The sequence below is a fragment of the Pezoporus flaviventris genome, unplaced genomic scaffold (assembly GCF_033815535.1).
Source record: "Pezoporus flaviventris isolate CSIRO_AGI_PZ_B2104156 unplaced genomic scaffold, CSIRO_AGI_Pfla_v1 ptg000011l, whole genome shotgun sequence".
Classification (NCBI taxonomy): Eukaryota; Metazoa; Chordata; class Aves; order Psittaciformes; family Psittacidae; genus Pezoporus; species Pezoporus flaviventris.
Genome location: NW_026892559.1, coordinates 2,256,875 through 2,274,565, shown reverse-complemented (window position 1 = coordinate 2,274,565; position 17,691 = coordinate 2,256,875). Strand labels below are relative to the sequence as shown.

The following is a 17,691-nucleotide window of genomic DNA, read 5'->3' as shown; positions in this document are numbered from 1 at the left end:
TGGTTTTTAATATTCCTCAAGTCACATACTCTGATTTTATTTTATTTTTTTCCTTGCAAACCATAAATTAGGAGGTAGCAAAGCATATAGCACTGTGTGGTTTATTTTGTTGTGAACAGATTCAGGCTTGCTGTGTTCTCCAGCTAACCTACACCTTTAGCGTACTGTTATTTTGCAAGTGTTTTCTGAGTATGTAGAAAAAACAGAAGCAAAATTACTGTTGAGGGGGAAAAAAAACCAAAAAGCTATGGGAGATTACACAGAAAAAAAGTCAACTTTGGAAGTTAAGTTACCACTTACCATCTCAATGTGTTTAATTTACGCTGCTACTGAAAACTGAGAGAGGAAAAGACTTATGGACAATGTACATTGTAAGTGGGAGTAGTTTGGGTTTTCTTATCCCTAGGATTTCATAGTGCGTTCATCCAGATGTCTTCTGTTAAGAAGAGGTTAGTTTGTTTGGATTCTTCCCCCTTTCCACTCCCTCCCCTTTCCCCCTCCCCCCCAGAGACCTGTATTTATTCTGTGTAGGAAGTGTACAAAGCCTGCTCCTGAATTTGCAGTCTTATCTGATCAAGAGGCTTCTTTACATTTGTTGACTTTCCAAGACAAAAGTATATTTTCTATTCCAGCTGGCTTGATTTATAAATACAATATTGCAAAATACACTGAGTAGATAACGTCACATATGATGCTTGATATCATTTGTTTCTCTAGTTATTACAGCTAGTAGTAATTCTGATTGCTAGCAAAAAAGAGGGTATTCTGATTTAAAGATCTTCCTGTACTTTTGAAGGGGAGAGCATTTGCCCACAGATCTATTTCCTAAAAATCCCAGAGCCTCTTTATTTCAGAGGCCTCCATTCCCTATCCTCTAGTCCCTTTCCAGGAAGTTAACTATCTACTGGACACTCCATCGATTTCTCAAGGTCATTGTCCAAGAAACCTTTTTTTCAGGTCCGGCTGATTAGTGGCTGTTCCTTCTTACCAAGTTGCCACTTCCTCAGGAGCTGCCTGAGGTAATGGTCTTCTAATGGATCATTCATATGGATGGGTAGACATTGTTCTCTTCTCAGCATTTCTTTGCTACTTAGATGGCAACTGTTGAATGGTATCTTATATGGGAGTGAGAGACATAAAAACAGCAAGCAAAATCATTTAAGGGCTGTTAATGATTTTTAGTCCCAAATTAGTGTTTTGTCTGTATTCTTAGTGTAAAAATGTATTTTAATTTAGCCAAATTTCAGTGATATCTACACCAAGTTTGTGCCACACATTTTAATTTGCTAAGGATTCCCTTTTTGGACAGCTGGCACAAATCAGTGGCAGCATAAACGTGTATGAATTACAGTCCTAAAACTTTTCTTCCTTTTGCACAGATGTAAGTTGCACATTGCGTTTTCCACTGCTTCGTTCTCTCCAAAGAATAAATACATTCATCAAGTCTTTTTTGTTGTTGTTGTTTTCAAGGGGTTTTTTGCATACGCCCAGATCAGTTGTTGAATCTTCTTTTCAAGGAGATTAAGAGAGGAAGGGACAAAAAGTCTAATGGGTGTATGTTGTATTAGAGTTATGTTCTCTTGTTGTTTCCTGTGTCCAGCAAACAGAAATTTTGGTGACTATCTTCTATGGCTTAGAGATACCCGAAGTTAAAGGATAAAAAAAGGTTAAATGATCCTAAGTCCAAGAACTTGGTTCAAAGTTGCAGATCCCATCTAGACCCTTCAGGGAGCGACCATTATTGGTTAAAGAAGGGGAGCAAATAAAAAAAAAAAGCAAGCTCTTTATTCCCTGTAGAAAATATGACTTACTTTTTATGACTAAAACTGTGCTTTGTGGTCAACATGGTATGAATTAAAAACTTGTTTACAGAGATATTTTGGAGCTCTTGAGCTGTATTGCTCCTTTGGCATGCTGTGATCTGGAGAGCTGGTAGGATTTCTTTTTCTCCTACCTAGACAGATGGAGTTTGCTGAAATCTTTGCCCTTGATCAAAGTTGATCAGATTCAGAATCATACTGTTTTTAGGTTAGTGCATGCATTTGTATACTTGTGACAGCCACAGCTTGTAGCATTTTCTGCCTGGATAGATAGCTGTTCCTTTCCTGACATTTCAAACTGAAGGACTGTACATGAAGGCACATTACTTAGGGAAGATGTTCAAGTCATTTGGAAAGATCAGTTTACAGATTTTTGCAGCAATGAAAAGTGCTTTTAATAGAAAAAAAAGTCGAATTAGGGAAATCTTTTACAGTAATCCACTGAATATGCATTCCTTTTGTAGTCTGCTTTTACTTTGGGGTGGGGTTTTTTGTTGTTGATTTTTTAAAATTTTATTTAACTTAACATATTATGGTTCCTTTAATAAGAACAAAGGAAAATGGGTTGATGCCAGCTCCAACCAAGATGCCAGAAATTCCTTTGCTCAGAGGTTTCCGGGCCAGTGATTGAATTCTTTATGCTAAAACTCAAGGCAAGTTAGAACAATTTGAGAGAGAGGTACTGGTCTATCTTGCCGTAATTAAAAAAATAAAATAATGTAAGTTCAGTATAGAAACATTTCCTTTTAGGTGGGGAAATAAAAAGGAAAAAAAGGAAAAAAAGATTGAACTAGAATATTACTAACTCTTCAGCCCCAAAATCTTCCTTGTCTTTTGTGTGACCTCCCATAAGTATTTGTGAGAAGCCTGCTTTGCACGAGCAGCCCAAATGAAAGTGAGTATACCGAGTTTCAGTAGAAGCATGTCTGAAGGCTCTGTATAAAAAGTGGGTCCTGTTGTGGTAAAGTGTTTATAGACGTGAAAGATAAGGTTTTCATTAAATATTCCAGCCTGGCTGGAATATTTAATACCCAGAAAATGCTTGTTGCTGTTTGTTTTAAAATGTTTAAAGCTTTGAGGCTTAAATAGGGGGAAGGAAGGATTTATCCAATGAGGTTATTACTCCTTTTGAAATACACAGTAACATAGCTATTGTTGACGGAAGGTCAGTTGAATCAATCATTTAACTGGCATGGTAATTCATAGGCTGTAAATAACAGTTTGAAAGCAACCACTTGCTGTATACATGGGTGGAGTGATATGGTATGCCATTTCCTTATTTATTTGAAAGAAGTATTATCTTTTCACTGGCGTAGATATAATTGCATTAAAAAGATAAACTTTTCCTATTACATTGATATTTTGGCACTTAGGAATTTTGGAAACTGGTAAGGGTGACCTGTTAGGATAGGAGTACAGACTCCAAGAAGCTTCTGAAATGATAATAAGGAATTCTAAGAATTCTAATTTGTACCAGTTCCCTTGTGTGTTATGTTACTGGAAGGTACTCATTTAATTTCTCAGGATATGGGTATACAGATTCATTGAGCACTTAGAGGGTGACTTGACTGAATGGCAAAAGACATTTGGGATCAATTCTTTCAGTTCCTGGGGTAGTTAAGTCTCATGGTTTTTCTGTGTGTGTATCTTTCCTGAGTTTGGAGTCTTTTATTCCTTTTTGGTCAAGTGAAGAGAATAAGAAATTATAATACAGCTGCGATTACCAGTATGTTAAACTTCATGGAGCAAAATTAATTTCTGCACTAAAAGAAAGGCTTCAGGAAACAAAAGAATACTGGTTCTGGTTATGTCTGTTAATAGTTAATCATCATGTGTGTTTCAAGGTTAGCTGCCGCATATGCTATTTTTTTGCCCAGGTACTGAAAGAGATGAGAAAAAAAAGTTACGGGAAGAGATCTACATAGGGCTCAATATACTGGAGGAGTCTTGGCATCAAAGGAGAACTGGCTGTGCGGGAAGCTGAGATTAGTGCGGTAAAGTAGAGGTTCAGTAATGCGTGACGGAGATTCTTAGGAAGTGAGCTTTCAGTTCTGTTGTTCATGGAACAACTTTGTTAAAAGGCAGCTAGAAAGCTTCATCTTTCTACAGGTTGGAAAGGGCATTTGAGGGGATTGAAGAAGTGAAGGCATAGTGATGGATTATTTATAGGTTGAACAGCCAGGAAGAAGCATTGTGGCAGATTGAGGAAAAATTAGGCGGAAAAGTATGTGTTTGCAGCGTTTGGTGAATGAAGTTTTCCTTCTGACTTGTTCTCTTTCTTGAGCACTTCATTAAGGTATAGGGTCACAACTTTAGCTTGGCCTTGAAGTCATGTATAGTTCTTAGACTTTATATGCTGTGAAGTTTTCAGGCCTTGTGTTCTTTCTTTTGTCCCTGGCAAGATATGAACGAGACCTGAGCTTTAGTATGGCTCCAAAGCAGTGTTACAATATAAGTTTTAAATAATAGTGATGGTATGCACCATTCCTAGAAATGTTGATAGGTGCCTTGTGTAAGGGATATGGAAGCTGTAGTAACCTTTTCAGAAACTGAGTAAGCTTTTCCTTTATCGGATCCTTTTTGTTATGGTATTTTTCTCTGAAAAAAAAGAATTTACATTATACTTTTGGTTACTATAGTTAAGAACCCTGGCAGCTCTGTTTGCACAATTCTGCAACATAAGATGTCTCACTACACACTAAATGTGAAGGCAAGTTGGGAAGCCCAAACCAAATCCCGGGTTTTCCTTAGGAATGAGTATTTTGTCTTTGAAGAATGCTTGAACATTTTAAAGTTTTGTAGGCCTGCAAAAGGAGAGGACATCTCTCTTCCACGATGGCTTATGTGCACTTGCTGTGAAGACTAGTTATGATTTTCACTTCTCAGAAGTGTTGGGCATTCAGCATCTGTGTCTGTTCAGAGAAAATAATGTAAAAGTGATCTGAACTATCCCTTACCCATTATGGAGATGCCTGTGTCAAGTTCCTAGTTGTTACCACATCTAAGCAGCAAGATGCTTTGAACTCCTGTTTTTAACCTTAATTTTAAAAGTTTTCTCTTGAAATACACCATATGGAATTTGTAAGAAGCATGCAAGGAATAGTTAAGGCTCTTAATTCTGTTCCATAATTTAAGGGGTTGTCTGCTTGCTTTTTATTATTGGAAATTGTTTATCTGTGTAACCTGTTCCTCACAGTATGTCCCTACCCTAAAAGTCAAGCATTTAACTTCCTCTCAGGAGAGACGAAGGGGCCTTTCTGATCCCTGTTAACTTGAAGAGGTGTGTTTGCTAGGATTGTAATCCAGGACAGTTGGTCCACTGGTGACTGGTTGGAGAGCTGGGGAGGAATTTGCCATCAATTATCTTGAATCTGTTACTGCACCCCCTTTCTGGGGTTGGAGGAGGGAGGTCTAGGGAAATCTAACTGATGAGCTGCAGTAGGGTAGAGGGGACATGTAGGCTTCAGTTCACTTTGGTGAAGAAAATCTGCCTTTTTGCCTCTTACACTTCAGAGAGTAAATTCTTCACCAGCAGGAGAAAGGACGGTTGGTGAGAAGGCATTCTTGCTATGAGAAACTTGTTAATGTTTGAGGTTTCTGCTGAAGAATTGTGTTGGGAGGAGCTGAATAGGCTTTTTCACTTTCATAGTAGCAGCTATGCAGGACTTTCTAGGGGGAAAAAGTGAGTCCTAAAGTTACTGCCACATGTGTATGGGCAATGTAGAAAAGCCCATTTGGTGGAGTCCAGTGTTGAAGGATGGTGAGAGAGCAGCCTTCAAAAGAAGTAAGATATGGAATCAAACTGTAGGACTTTGAGCCCAAACAAAATACTCATAAGACAGGGCGTTTTGCATAAGGACTGAATGATCTCTATTCCTTTTAAAATTAAGTGAAACCAGGTCAGACAGGCCAGGTCTCCTTTTTGAGATGACAGCTGGAGGGCGAAGTTGATACCTTGGTTTGTCGAGTGGACACTGAAGGATGACAGTGTCAATAACGTTGAAGCCTAATTTATTGATTTTTACCAAAAGCTCATCAGAAAGGATGAGCTGTTACTAGAACCACAATGCAGCTTAATGTGAAATAAAAATCCCCCACTCCTCTCTTGTCTCAGTTGAGATATGAGTGTAGAGAATCCGTGACTGTAAGCATCTCTCTTAATGTGCATCTGTGTGCATGTATATGTCTGCTCATACTGGATACTGTCCTCATAGGAGCACTGTGAAGCTTCATTAAAGTTTTTAAAGTGCTTTATGATCCTCAGATGGAAGGTGCTTAGAAATGAAGTGTTTGTAATCAGGTAAGTTAGTAGCGCATAACAAGGATATAACCTATTAACACTAGCTTATAACAGGGCTGCTGGCATCAGAAAGCTTAATGGTTAGGTTTTAAAGTGTAATTGCCCTCTGAAAAGGGATGTGCAGAACTTGTGTATGCTGTGTATTTTTATACTCCATTGGATGTTTTCTGAACTACTGTTCTGCTTCCTCTGCAATTTTGCTTGGGGAAATGCTGCATTTTAAACAAACAAACACCCCAAACCAAACCACAATAACAAAAAAAACCCACAGTAAAAAAATAAGACAAAACCCCAAAACTTCTTGCGAGCCATCTTAACCAGTATGCCAACAGAAACAGATAAAGAATGAACTATGTTTCAGCTGTTAGCTTAGTTGAAAAACTTAAGTTAAAACATTAATTCCATTTATTTTTATCGTAAAATAAGGAGCTTGAAGTTGTTTTCAAATAGTCTCTTAAAGGAGACAAAACATGGGTAATTTCACCTTGCCAAGTGGAGTCCATTGCTCCTTATGGAAGATAAACTGGTCAAGGTAAAACCTAGGCTTACACTCTGTTTTTAACAGAATGCTAAATAACCTGACATGTTTTATCCACGTTACAGTTATCTAAGAATTGCCCATACTGGCTTCTCTAAATATTTTTGGTTCACTGATTATTTGTTTGAAAAAAAGGTTTTTGATTAAAAAAGTTTTGTCTATAGAACATTGACAAGGTGAAATTTTATAGCAGTCAACTAACATAACACAGCAACTCAGGTGAGTGCTGGTTGCTTGAAGACATCACAGTATTATCAACTTCTTGAGGTAAAAGCTTCCAGGACTTTCAGAATGGAGAACTGGCAAGCCTCGCTGAAGAGGACTTCTGAGTAAAACAGTTTGGCTTTTGAGAGGGACTAAAATTATCTGCAGCTTAATGCATACTGTCATATTTCAGTGTGAACATGCACAGAACATGCAGCTGCAAAACTTGCTGTAATGTTAAGGGGGATAGCTGTTTCATAAATGTGGCTATATATTTGTTTCTATGAAACTGTGTAAATCAGTTGCCAGGCAGTTGGTTTGGATTTTGTCTTTAGATATTCGAGCAATTGTGGTGTTCCCTTCAGGTCTTGCCACAAATAAAAACCCATTTCCTGAGATTTCACCACATTTCTTAAATTGCCGTGTTTGGATTAGCCCTGCCACACAGCACCACAAGCTGTTAAATCCAGCCAACCTGGGTGATTCTCTGCTCTGGTTTAGACAGCACAACTTCAATAGCTAGCATCAACTGCTTTTATTTCATTAGGTACCTATTACACACGTTAGCTATTTCTGGGGTTTCATGAGCCTGCAGAGGTAGATGTACAGGTGTTGCATTGCAGGCTGTAGCCCTGCTAAAGAAATCCACTCACTAGGGGAATCCCCATTTGGGAGTTTCTGTGCCTTACTGTGAGGGAGGGCAGTAGGAGCAAACCATGTTAAAACCTGAGACCTATAGCTATTCATCTTGGTGATCTTTTTGAAACATGATTAGCCAATGGCTTATGTAGTATGACTACATACACTAATGATTTTTATTCTCATTCATAAGAGGTGCAGTTTCTGCCCCCCTCCAAAATCATTCCTATGTGGTGCCCTCCCATGACTTTTTAAGTTAAGCTTCATTCTGTGTTGTTTTATCACTGCTAGCATGTTCTTTTTTACTTTTTACATAGTTACAGTGCAAAACTTTACAGAATTAAAAATGTGTGTATTATCAGGGTTCAGTCCTGAAGGTGCTCCCGTGAGCTTCTTACGCTGCTGTCCCTTCACTGGATTCCAGTACCCTCTCAGTTCAAGTGTTTATTCCCCATGTTGGGCAGACTCAGGAGCAAGCCTCCTCACAGCAAAGCAATACTTGCATTATCATATACTGTTTCTGAACTGTGCTTTAATTGTTTCTGCACATTCAAGGTAATGTGCGGAAACACCCTGCAGACTTACTGTTTTATGTTGAAACATACTGGGACTTACGACTGAGCATTTATCAATGGATGTCTGCATAATGATGAAGTTGCAGCCTAAGGCTCAAGGCAATAGGGGAGAGTGAGTTGGCTCTGCTATCCTACAGGTGTTCATGCCTCTTAACCTAGGGTTTGGGTTTATGTGAGTGTTGTGTAGCCAGCCTGTTACCGCCTGGGTTCATGGTGGGCCGAAGATTATTCTCGTCTTGTCCTTGAATCAGGATGGGGTGGTACTGAAAACGTGGTTTTCTCTGGAGGTAAGCGGTAGGGGTCTTGTGTCCCCGGTGCACCACAGAAGAGTGTGTGTGTCTAGTGGGACTTAGGCATTTCGTCATTCACCGTCGATGGGCTCTGCCACCTTAATGTAGCATCAGCATAATTGGCCGCTTTTCTTTAATCAGTTTTAAAGAGCAAGGACTCCAGCCGAGTTCCTCTCTTTCAGTGTTCTCACAGCTCACATATTTTACCCTTTCTGCTTGCTGCCCTTCGCATGGTGAACGGTGAGGGATCAAGCGGGTGGCGAGCGCGCTAGGTTGACGGGGAGTTGGGCGTCCTCCCCTCTGTGCTGGCGCTGTCCCTTTAAGGCGGGAATGGGACGGCCCCGCCTGGTTGATTGACAGCCCGCCTGGAGTCACATGACCCGCCTGTATTTGAAGGTCACGAAAAAAGCTGCTTCCTTTAGAGAGAGCAAGAGGGAGCGAACGGGAGGGTGCGAGCGAGGGAGAGAGAGAGGAGAGGATAGCAGAGCAGAGCAAGGGAGTTCAAGCCAAAATGGCCGACAGAGTCTCTGCTGGTTTCTGAACGTTTGAAATAATAATAATTAAAAAACCCAACAAAAAGACATAAAAAAAACCAACAACAACCAAACACAAAACCATTTTCGGATCTTTTCTTTTTTTTTTTTTTTTCCATTTCCATTTCTACCTTGTATGCCTCAACTCGCTGGATTTAAGCACTGCTGCACTTTATGAGGTTAGTGGTACGTTTATATTTTATTCCTCTTTTTCTCGGTTTTACCTGTCTGTAGATCTTTAAGAGCCTGAGCTGACTGTTTTCATCCGTGGTTTTGCAGAGGTGTTTTTTTGTAGCACGGATACTTGCTTCAGACGTTGTATGGTTTTACGTGTGAAGCACTTTTCGTGGATTTTTAGGGCTTTTTAGATGGAGGTGTCGGTAGGAGCATACTGTGGATTTGGAAGGGATTTGTAATTTAAAACACTTAGGCAAATTACAGAAGGTGGTTTGTGTTTTCCAAGCTGGTGAAGTACAAGATAGTACTGAAAATCTTGTTTTATTTAAATGGAGGCTTCTGAAAAAGTGATTTCTTCCCCACAGCACCCGAAGCTTTTAAATCTGCTGCAAAAATTTGCATATATATAAAACGGGGTTTTGCATTCTTTCTGCTGCCGGGTCCGATGGGGGACCGATGGGGAAACGTTCTCACCGGCCCATCCTTCCCCGGGGGAACGCTAGAACCACGCACCCAAACACCTACAGTGCCGGGTTTGGGTGGGAGCGGGGGGTGGAGGATTCCTGCGCCGCCGGAGCGCGGCCAGGCTGGGCTCCCGCGCGGGCTCGAGATGCCCCCCCCCCCCCCCCCCCCGCTCCTTAACCCCCTCCCCAAAGCGGCCAGACCTCCCCCCTGCCCCCCGGTGTCTGCCGTCGTTAGGACCAAATGGCCCTGCCCCATAAACCCGGCATCCAGGGGGTAAAGCGAGTTAGGCGGTGCCGGCTTTAAAATGGTCTCGCCGAGTCCAGCCGCGCAGAAGTAAGGTACCCTCCTCAGCAAAATGGGTCTGGCGGCTGGTAGAATGTGGGGCAGGTATTTAGGAATGCACCCTTGCAAGCGCAGGGTGCGCCTCATGTTTGGTAGACTTTTGCTATGTATTTTTAAGAAAACAAGTATTCACCTGCATGTTAGTAAATGTAAGCAAAAAAGCTTGTGTTTTCTCGCATTCCCCCACCCCGTCTTCTATGTTACTAAAAATTTAAATAAAAGTTATTTTTGCATATCTCTCCCAAACCAAGCAGAAAATTAAAGGGAAATAGCTGAAGCTTGCTTTCTGAGAACAGGCCCCTCCTCCTGCATTGTAAGAGTGTGATGTAATGCTCCTTTCTGTGAGGTTAAATTAAAAAAAAAAAAAAGAAAAAATTCTCCTTGTGGTCTGTGTTGCTCTTCACCCCTTCCTGATCGGCCTTGGACTGTGATATTTTTCTGCAGGTGGATATTTAAGTAGTAGATGATCAAATAATCATGTGAATGCACTTCCACAGTGCAGTGTATGTGTGAATTGATTGTGTATGGTTAGCAGGTCAACTTTGTTAACCTGCAAGATGGGTGGTATTTTATATTTCTTTGTGGCCTTTTATGCATGCACTTAAATTCAAAGGGAGGAGACAGATTTGAATATATTTACTGAAATATATCTGGCTGCCCTCATTATAGTCATGTAGTAGTTGTACATTAGGGCTTTTTTTTTCTCTACTTGCTAGCAAACAGTTGAAATAATTCTGCAGTTATTCAGTTTCCCTTGGAAATTAAGGGTGTTAATTTAAAATAGAATGAGCTAATAAAAAACCAAACTCCACACAAATTTGATACAGTGTGTTATGCTGGTAATTTTGGTGTTCAGAGTTTAGTAGTAATAGATAACCCAGTTCTTGTATGAAGTCATATATCTCCCTGTTTAGTGTTAACGAACTTATTAGATTCCACCCTTGTACTATTGGCATGTATCTGTGTGAGGTGATAGTATAAAAACATTCTGTGGTTCTGGCCTGATGCAGCCTAATGGCTTTTATTACTCAAAGCTGCCTTGGACTTAGTGGGGATCTTGATGTAGCCAGAATATGTTGTATGTACCTGTTGATTAACAAATTTAATTAGACATTAGAACTGTTTTCAAATGCCATATAAAGTAGAAGTATTCTCAGATTTGGTGCATACTGGACCTAAACATCAGTTTTGTCGTTCATGTGGTAATTGCTGTAGCATAGGATGGCTGAACTGAGGAAGTAATGAAAACCTACATTTTGGCCTGAATTGGCAATATCGTAGGACATAGCATTCCAGAATCTGCATTTGAGAAAAGTACTCGCCTTTCCTGCATGTTTTTTGCCTACATGCATTGCTGTCTGTTACATGCTTCCAAGTTGTGTAAATGTTAGTATAGCTCAGTTGTTAGGAAGGTGAAATACAGGATATTTTCTGAAAACTGCAACTGCGTGTAGCTACAGAAGCTGTCATGGATCAGAGCAAAATCAACTATTGAGAATAATAGAAATTATTCCAGTGTGGAGTCTGTCAAACATAGAAGTAACTTTGAGACAGTATGAAGTGAATAGGAAGGACCCATTAAAATCATTCTTAATATAAGTATGTCTTTGACCCATCAGCTCTTAGTGCAGAGGGTTTTGAGGACTCCATATCCTATGAAATCATGGGATTTTAAAAGTGTGAGTCTGGGCAATTCTCAGTGCTGTTTGCATTCAGTATGTTCTTGCAGTACAAAGGGAGCAAAATACTCATTGAAAATCACTTTGAGTCTCCTTACTTGGAGTTGCAGCTTGTATATCAGTTTGAAGTTTGCAGAAGTGTTGGACTGGGTTTCTTCACTGTTCAGTTTACAATGGTGAAACCAGGTTTGGAAGCTTTATTTAGTTTTTCTATTTGCATTTCTGTGTCAACTGCTGGTGGTGTCTACAGCAATCAATCCCTTTCCAAAGCAGACTATTTCAGTAGGCTGAAAATTACAGTGAAGTCTGTAGTCAGCAGAGCCCTGAAGTTTTTTGCCCTTCATCTAAGAGATTCTTGAGAAATAATTGACATTACTGTTAAGCTTCAATGTACAGGAGTCTCCAGTTCTAATGGGAAAAAAAAAGAGGGAAAAACAGTGGCTACAAAATCGGTATGCTTACTTTCAGCAGCTCTTTTTTATCCTCTTTCTCCCCTGCTGAGAAGGAAAAAAAGTAACTTCATAAGATCATACGGTCTTTGCTGGCTGGTTTCAGCTAAACTTAACCTTTTGAGACTTTTGACTCGTACTTTATTAATAGATGGCTGAGTAGAGGAGAAAGCATTCAAACCTATAAATGAAGAAAAATCTATAGAGTTAGCATATTGCTGGAAGAGAATTTTTATCTATAGATATTTATCTCTGCCAAGGAGTTGAGGTCTTGGTGTCTGGATGCTAGTTTTGTAACCTTCCTGAAAGTAAAGGGTGGTGTGTATACTGTCAGAGCAAAAGATGTCTTTTCACTTAGAAGTATACTGCTGAGGAAGATGGTTACTTTTAAAGTGGCTAAACTTTAAATATTTAGCTATATTTATTGCTGCAGAATTAATTTGATAAACAGATGTAAAATTCCGTTTAGGTGAATACAAAGATTTGTTGCTTTGCAAAGCAAGACAAGTTCAGTTTTTATTTCAAGAAGCAGCAGCTTCAGTTGCTAATGTAACACTGGCATTTAGTTGGTATAATTATGTGTACTGTATTTCAAATATTGGTCAAACAAGGTATGTAAAGTTGGGTGTCGGGATAGTACTTTTCAGTCATTTCAGCATTGTGTAGCCATTGTGGAGATAAAAATTCTATATACTGAAAATATTTCAATTTTGTTTTAGTAATAATCCCATAATTGTTTTGAAGGGCACACAAGAAATGGTGCCTTTCTGTAATCATGGTGAATTCCAGCTCCAGAGCTATACGCTTAGCACTTTTCATTGCTTAAATTCTTTTTTTTCCTTTGTAAGACACAAATTTTTCTTTTTTGTAGAGGCAAAGGTTATATTTTGGGAGCAGCATGGATATATGCAAACCCTGATAATTTTTGTACATAATGCCCTCAACACACTTCTGGCAGGAGTTCTTAAGGCTGTATGGATGTTGTAATTTCGAAAGTTATTTTCTGGTCTGTGTAGAGTTTGTTGGCATCATAGTTCAGGGTTTAAAATGATCTGGTGCTACTAGAACTACGTATCGGTAATCATTTCTGAAAAATCATATCTTAAGAACTGGTTGATGTGATATTTGGATATTATAGCACAGGCAAATTGAAAGACAAACCTTGATACTTTTTCAGAATATTTTCGTTCCAGGACTACTTTGAATTAGCCTGTTCAGTAATGTGGGAAAACATAAACCAAGATACAAACCCTGGGTTTTTTGTCCTAAAGTACCTAAGAGAAGATACATTAATAAAACATGCGATGATCTTTAAAGGCAGAACAAATCAAACCAAGGGTTAAACAACATGGAAAGCTGTGTGCTAATGTATCTGGAGAGAAGCTGCTAGGGGAGTCTTGTTTAACACCACAGATAATAAGCATGAACGTTTAGTACTGTTCCTTGCAGTGCTGCAGTTTGTATCTGAACTTTAATAAAATGGATGCTTGTATATGTCAGGCAGAGAAAATTAACCTAAAAGTACTTTGGTATCAGTAGGAAGAAAAATGCTTAAAAGTACAAAGCTTGTGTATTAGTACAAATTTATGTTAAATTCAGACTTCTAGAAGTGAAATGTTGAAATTGAAAATTGCTAAACCAAAATGAAAACAAAGCATCAAGGTACAACTGTGTTTCATTTCATGACAGCAGGGGAGTGCTTCTCTTGTTAGGATGGTATTTACTAGGCCTTAACTTCAGAGCATTTTGAACAGTAGGGGAGGTCAACAAATTTTGAGGTAGCTCAAATAAGAGCAATGCAACGTAATAGGTAGTCTAGGGAAAAAAAAAGGCAAAAACCACAACACTTCAGCTTTTTTTGCATTTTTATAGATACATACAGTTATCAGCAAATGAATAAGCAGTCGTTTAATTAGTGTTAGAAGAGCATTATTTTGACGCTGAGCACCATCATAATTGAGTTGCTTTGAACGGGATAGTTTCTTCAGCAGCTAAAAAGCAGAAAGGCACAAATATTTTTTAAATGAAGGAGGCAGCTCTTTTAATTCCTTAAGAATACTCAAAACCCCACCATGCATGTTTAAAGTATGAAACGGGGGGGGGGGGTGCTCAGTTTCCCAGTGTTGTTAGTACAAGCAGAGTTAGGGCTTCCTTAAATACGGGTACAGGTATGACAGCTGAACCCAAGAACTAATTTAAACTTGAGCAGAACTTTGCCTTAAGTTTTGAATCAGAGAAGTATTTAAAAAAAAAAAAAGTGGAAAAACTACTTCTAGTATTCTCAGTTTTTTTCCTGCTTTTAAGTACAGAATTTGTTAAACAGCACAATCATAAAGCACTGTCTATCTGTAATTTCATAGTGGCTGTTCAGCACAGCCTCCATGTAGATGAGAACATGCAAAATTTTGGCTGCATTAAGACTGCTGGAATTCAATTTTTTTTTTTAAGCATGTCTACGCCGTAGTCTGTGTAGATTTTAAGCTTTTGGGGGCTAGTTGACCTATATGAAAATAGTAATGATTAAATACATATTCTGTTAATGCCACTTAACCATTAATTAGAGTTGAGTGCAGTTGTCCCATTTTACATGTGCTCTGTGGTGAATATGCAGAGACGTGTTGTCATTGTGGTTCAGTCTATGCTTGTGAACTTGGTTATGCCAGAGCCATCCAGTTCTCCAGCACATACTTGTCCTGTGTCACTTAAACCTTTAAGATAAGTCTTCCATGTTTCTTCCACTTTTTCCCCAGTTTAAATTTTACTGTTTGTAGTAGAAGACATTGCAATTTAATATTTAAATCCTAATGTAGCAGTGTTTGCATTCTTGTTGCAGCTTCTGTATTAGTATTTATATTTTTAATTGTATATAATTTCAGTTAAGCAATCACGCTGGATTCAGGGTCTGATTTAAAACACATGCTTGTAATTCTGTGTTGATACTTTAGATAGACTTGTCTATGAAACAGCTTTCTTTGGCAAGAGGGTGACTACTACTGAGAGCTTCATCAACTAAAGTGAGACTGGTATATTCTGATATGTCCCTTTGCCAGTTAAGTGTAAAGCATGTTTATGCTCAGCCTTTTGCTGAACAATTCATAGGAAAAATTATTTGATCACAACATGCAAGTGAATTTTGGTATTTTAATACTTTGGAAGCTCTAATCCTGTAACATTGCTGGGTTGTTTTTTGTGGGTTTTTTTTTGCTATCTTGTCTCTTAATGGAGAGAGTTTGAGGACAATAAAAATGAAAATGGATACGTTCTCTATGCAGGGGAGGGCAGAAGGAACCAAAACTTACCTAACATCCTTTTCTAGCTTGTTCTTCTGCGAAACAGAAAATATGAATTATATAGCTTGATCCTCATGTGAATTTTTAAAAATGTAGTTTTCTATATTCTAGGGAAGGCTGTATAAACCTTTATATAAATAAAACCTTCCCTATCCTGTTAAGCTTTGCTTGGGTACTGCTAGTGTTATTATCCCCACAGTTTTATTCAAGGGAGCTTCTATGGTAAATGCTATATATATATATATATATATATATATGTGTGTGTATATATATATATATAAAAAATAGTTAAAAAATACAGTGCATAGAAATAGAGGATATCCTATTTAGGTTATATGTATGTCATACTGTATCTAGCTCTCTTTTTAATTTGTGGATGTCATTACAGGTTCATGCGTGCTGGTTGGGATCTAAATGTGTGGAGGTTCAAATTGCCTGTAAAAATACTTGGTTAACCTGAAGTAAAACCCCAAAAGCTTTTTTGAACCTTGTGTAAAAGAAGGCTCCAGCTGTGTTACAGAAGTTGGTTATAGCAGTATTAGTGGGAATTTTAGATTCAGCAGCCCTGTGTTACAGTCAGATTTTCTATTCCTTTGCAGGTAACGTTCAGATTATCTGTTTAATACATCACAACCAGACCAAACAGTGCTGAGAGAGAGAAAGTGAACAAGGCAGTAGGGTTATTTTTGTTTTATTTTGTAATCCTGTTCAGAGCAGATTACCCTGGCAGGAATGCTTGCTAACCAGTATACTGGCCATGCTGTAGTATTTGTGACTGCTCCATCTGATGGAAACACACTGATGGTAGTGTGATGCAGGAAACTAAAAATCTCATCTGGATAAAGATTTAATCTTCCTAATAAGTTGTTTGGATGTGCTTCTTCCTGATGGTATTTCTCTCAGCTTTATGGGTTTAATCAGCAAGTATGTTTTGGAAACCACTGAATTGCAGTCTAAAGTTTCAGTAAATGACCTGGGATGTGAGAATCCTGTCTTACATGCAGGTAATTTTTCAGCCGTTTGAACAAGTTTAGTCCTCCTTTCTCAAAAGCTATCTTAATTTGCATTTAACCACCTTATCTTTGCATGGTAGCTGTTCTGGAGTGGTTTTTTTTGTATGAAGTCCTTGAGTGACTGTTTTTATCACAAAATAACATATTTTGAATTAATTTGCTGTGTTGTTAATTGGGAGACATTTTTGCTTTACATTTATCACTTTTTAGAAAGAAATCCTATGTCCTGATGCAGAAAACCTGTAGGAAGTATATTCTTAACAGTTTTTAGGTAAAATAAGATGAAAAAGATGAAAACAGGTGGAGTGTAAACTCTTGAGAGTCTAGGATTTACATTGGCAGCTTAATGTACCATAAAGCTGCGGTTGCTTCATTCTTTACATTCTGTGTGGTTAGGCTGTGAATAACCAAACAGGTTAATTTTTGGAAAGTCAGCCTGTCTTGATGAAGTTCTGGGGACAAGGGTTTTTTCTCGGGTTAATTTAAAGGCAGCATATATTGGTTTAAAGGTGATGAGCTGTATTTGCATGATTGGATCATTGGAGTGCAGGAAGAGCCGAGGTTAGCTACTGTCAGTCCATTACATTCTGCTTCAGTCTAGATAATGTGAAGTGAAACTCTTCTACAAGAGACTTGCAAGTATATGGTCAGCTTAAGTTCATGTAACTTCCCTTAATCTTTTTCTTAATAAAATTCATCTTTTAAATGATGTTTCATTCATTCATTGGTTAGGCTTAAATCCTTCTTCTCCTTCACATTCCTTCACAGGACATTTTCTGTTGTTCAAGTAATAATCAGAAGTATTAGTTGTAATTGTTCTGGCTTGAGCATTGCGTGCCTTGTGCATTTAATGTTAAGCTGTTAAAACGAGATTTCGTCATTGGCTCACTCGGTTAATAAGAACAAGGTTGTAGGTTGCTCTGCATTGTACATTTAATTACAGCAGATAAACTTGATTTCATTTTCTCAGCCTGATTCTTTTATCAAACTTGAAAATAAGTAGCTATTTTCTAGCTTTATCTTTTCCTGTTTGTGTGTGTATCATATATGTATGTATATGCATATATGTAATACGTGTATGTTGGCAGTTGATGCAGTTAAAAAGTATCAGCAGATGTGGAGACTTCCTAGTGGAGCTTGCACCATAATAAAAATGGCTCTCAAAGTCAATTCAAGTTTTTTCTCTGGCAGAAGCCTGTAAAAACATAGCAAGTGCCATTCTGTAGGGGTAACTGTACTGATTGAAGAGGAGCAGCAGAGAAATTCAGAGGCTCTCTGAAGCCCACACAGAAAGTCTGTGGCAGAGCCAGACTTGAACTCAGAAGTTCCTGGCTAGTGGCCTGGGGCTGAAGCCAGTTGTACACAGCTGTACTGAAT

At 38.6% G+C, this 17,691-nt stretch overlaps 1 protein-coding gene across 21 annotated transcripts in view; it reads left to right on the top strand.

Moving 5' to 3' along the window:
- Nucleotides 1-17,691, top strand: part of TNRC6B (trinucleotide repeat containing adaptor 6B) — a 135,876-nt gene that overhangs the window by 48,048 nt on the left and 70,137 nt on the right. The window contains exon 1 of one of the 21 annotated variants that reach the window (XM_061450766.1): nucleotides 8,740-9,078. The exons of 19 other annotated variants lie outside the window; for them this stretch is intronic. In XM_061450766.1, coding sequence (XP_061306750.1) covers nucleotides 9,074-9,078 — 5 coding nt within the window. In that variant the 5' untranslated portion in view covers nucleotides 8,740-9,073. Of the gene's footprint in view, nucleotides 1-8,739; nucleotides 9,086-17,691 lie in introns of those variants that run through there. One more of the 21 variants, XM_061450768.1, reaches the window with a different exon arrangement.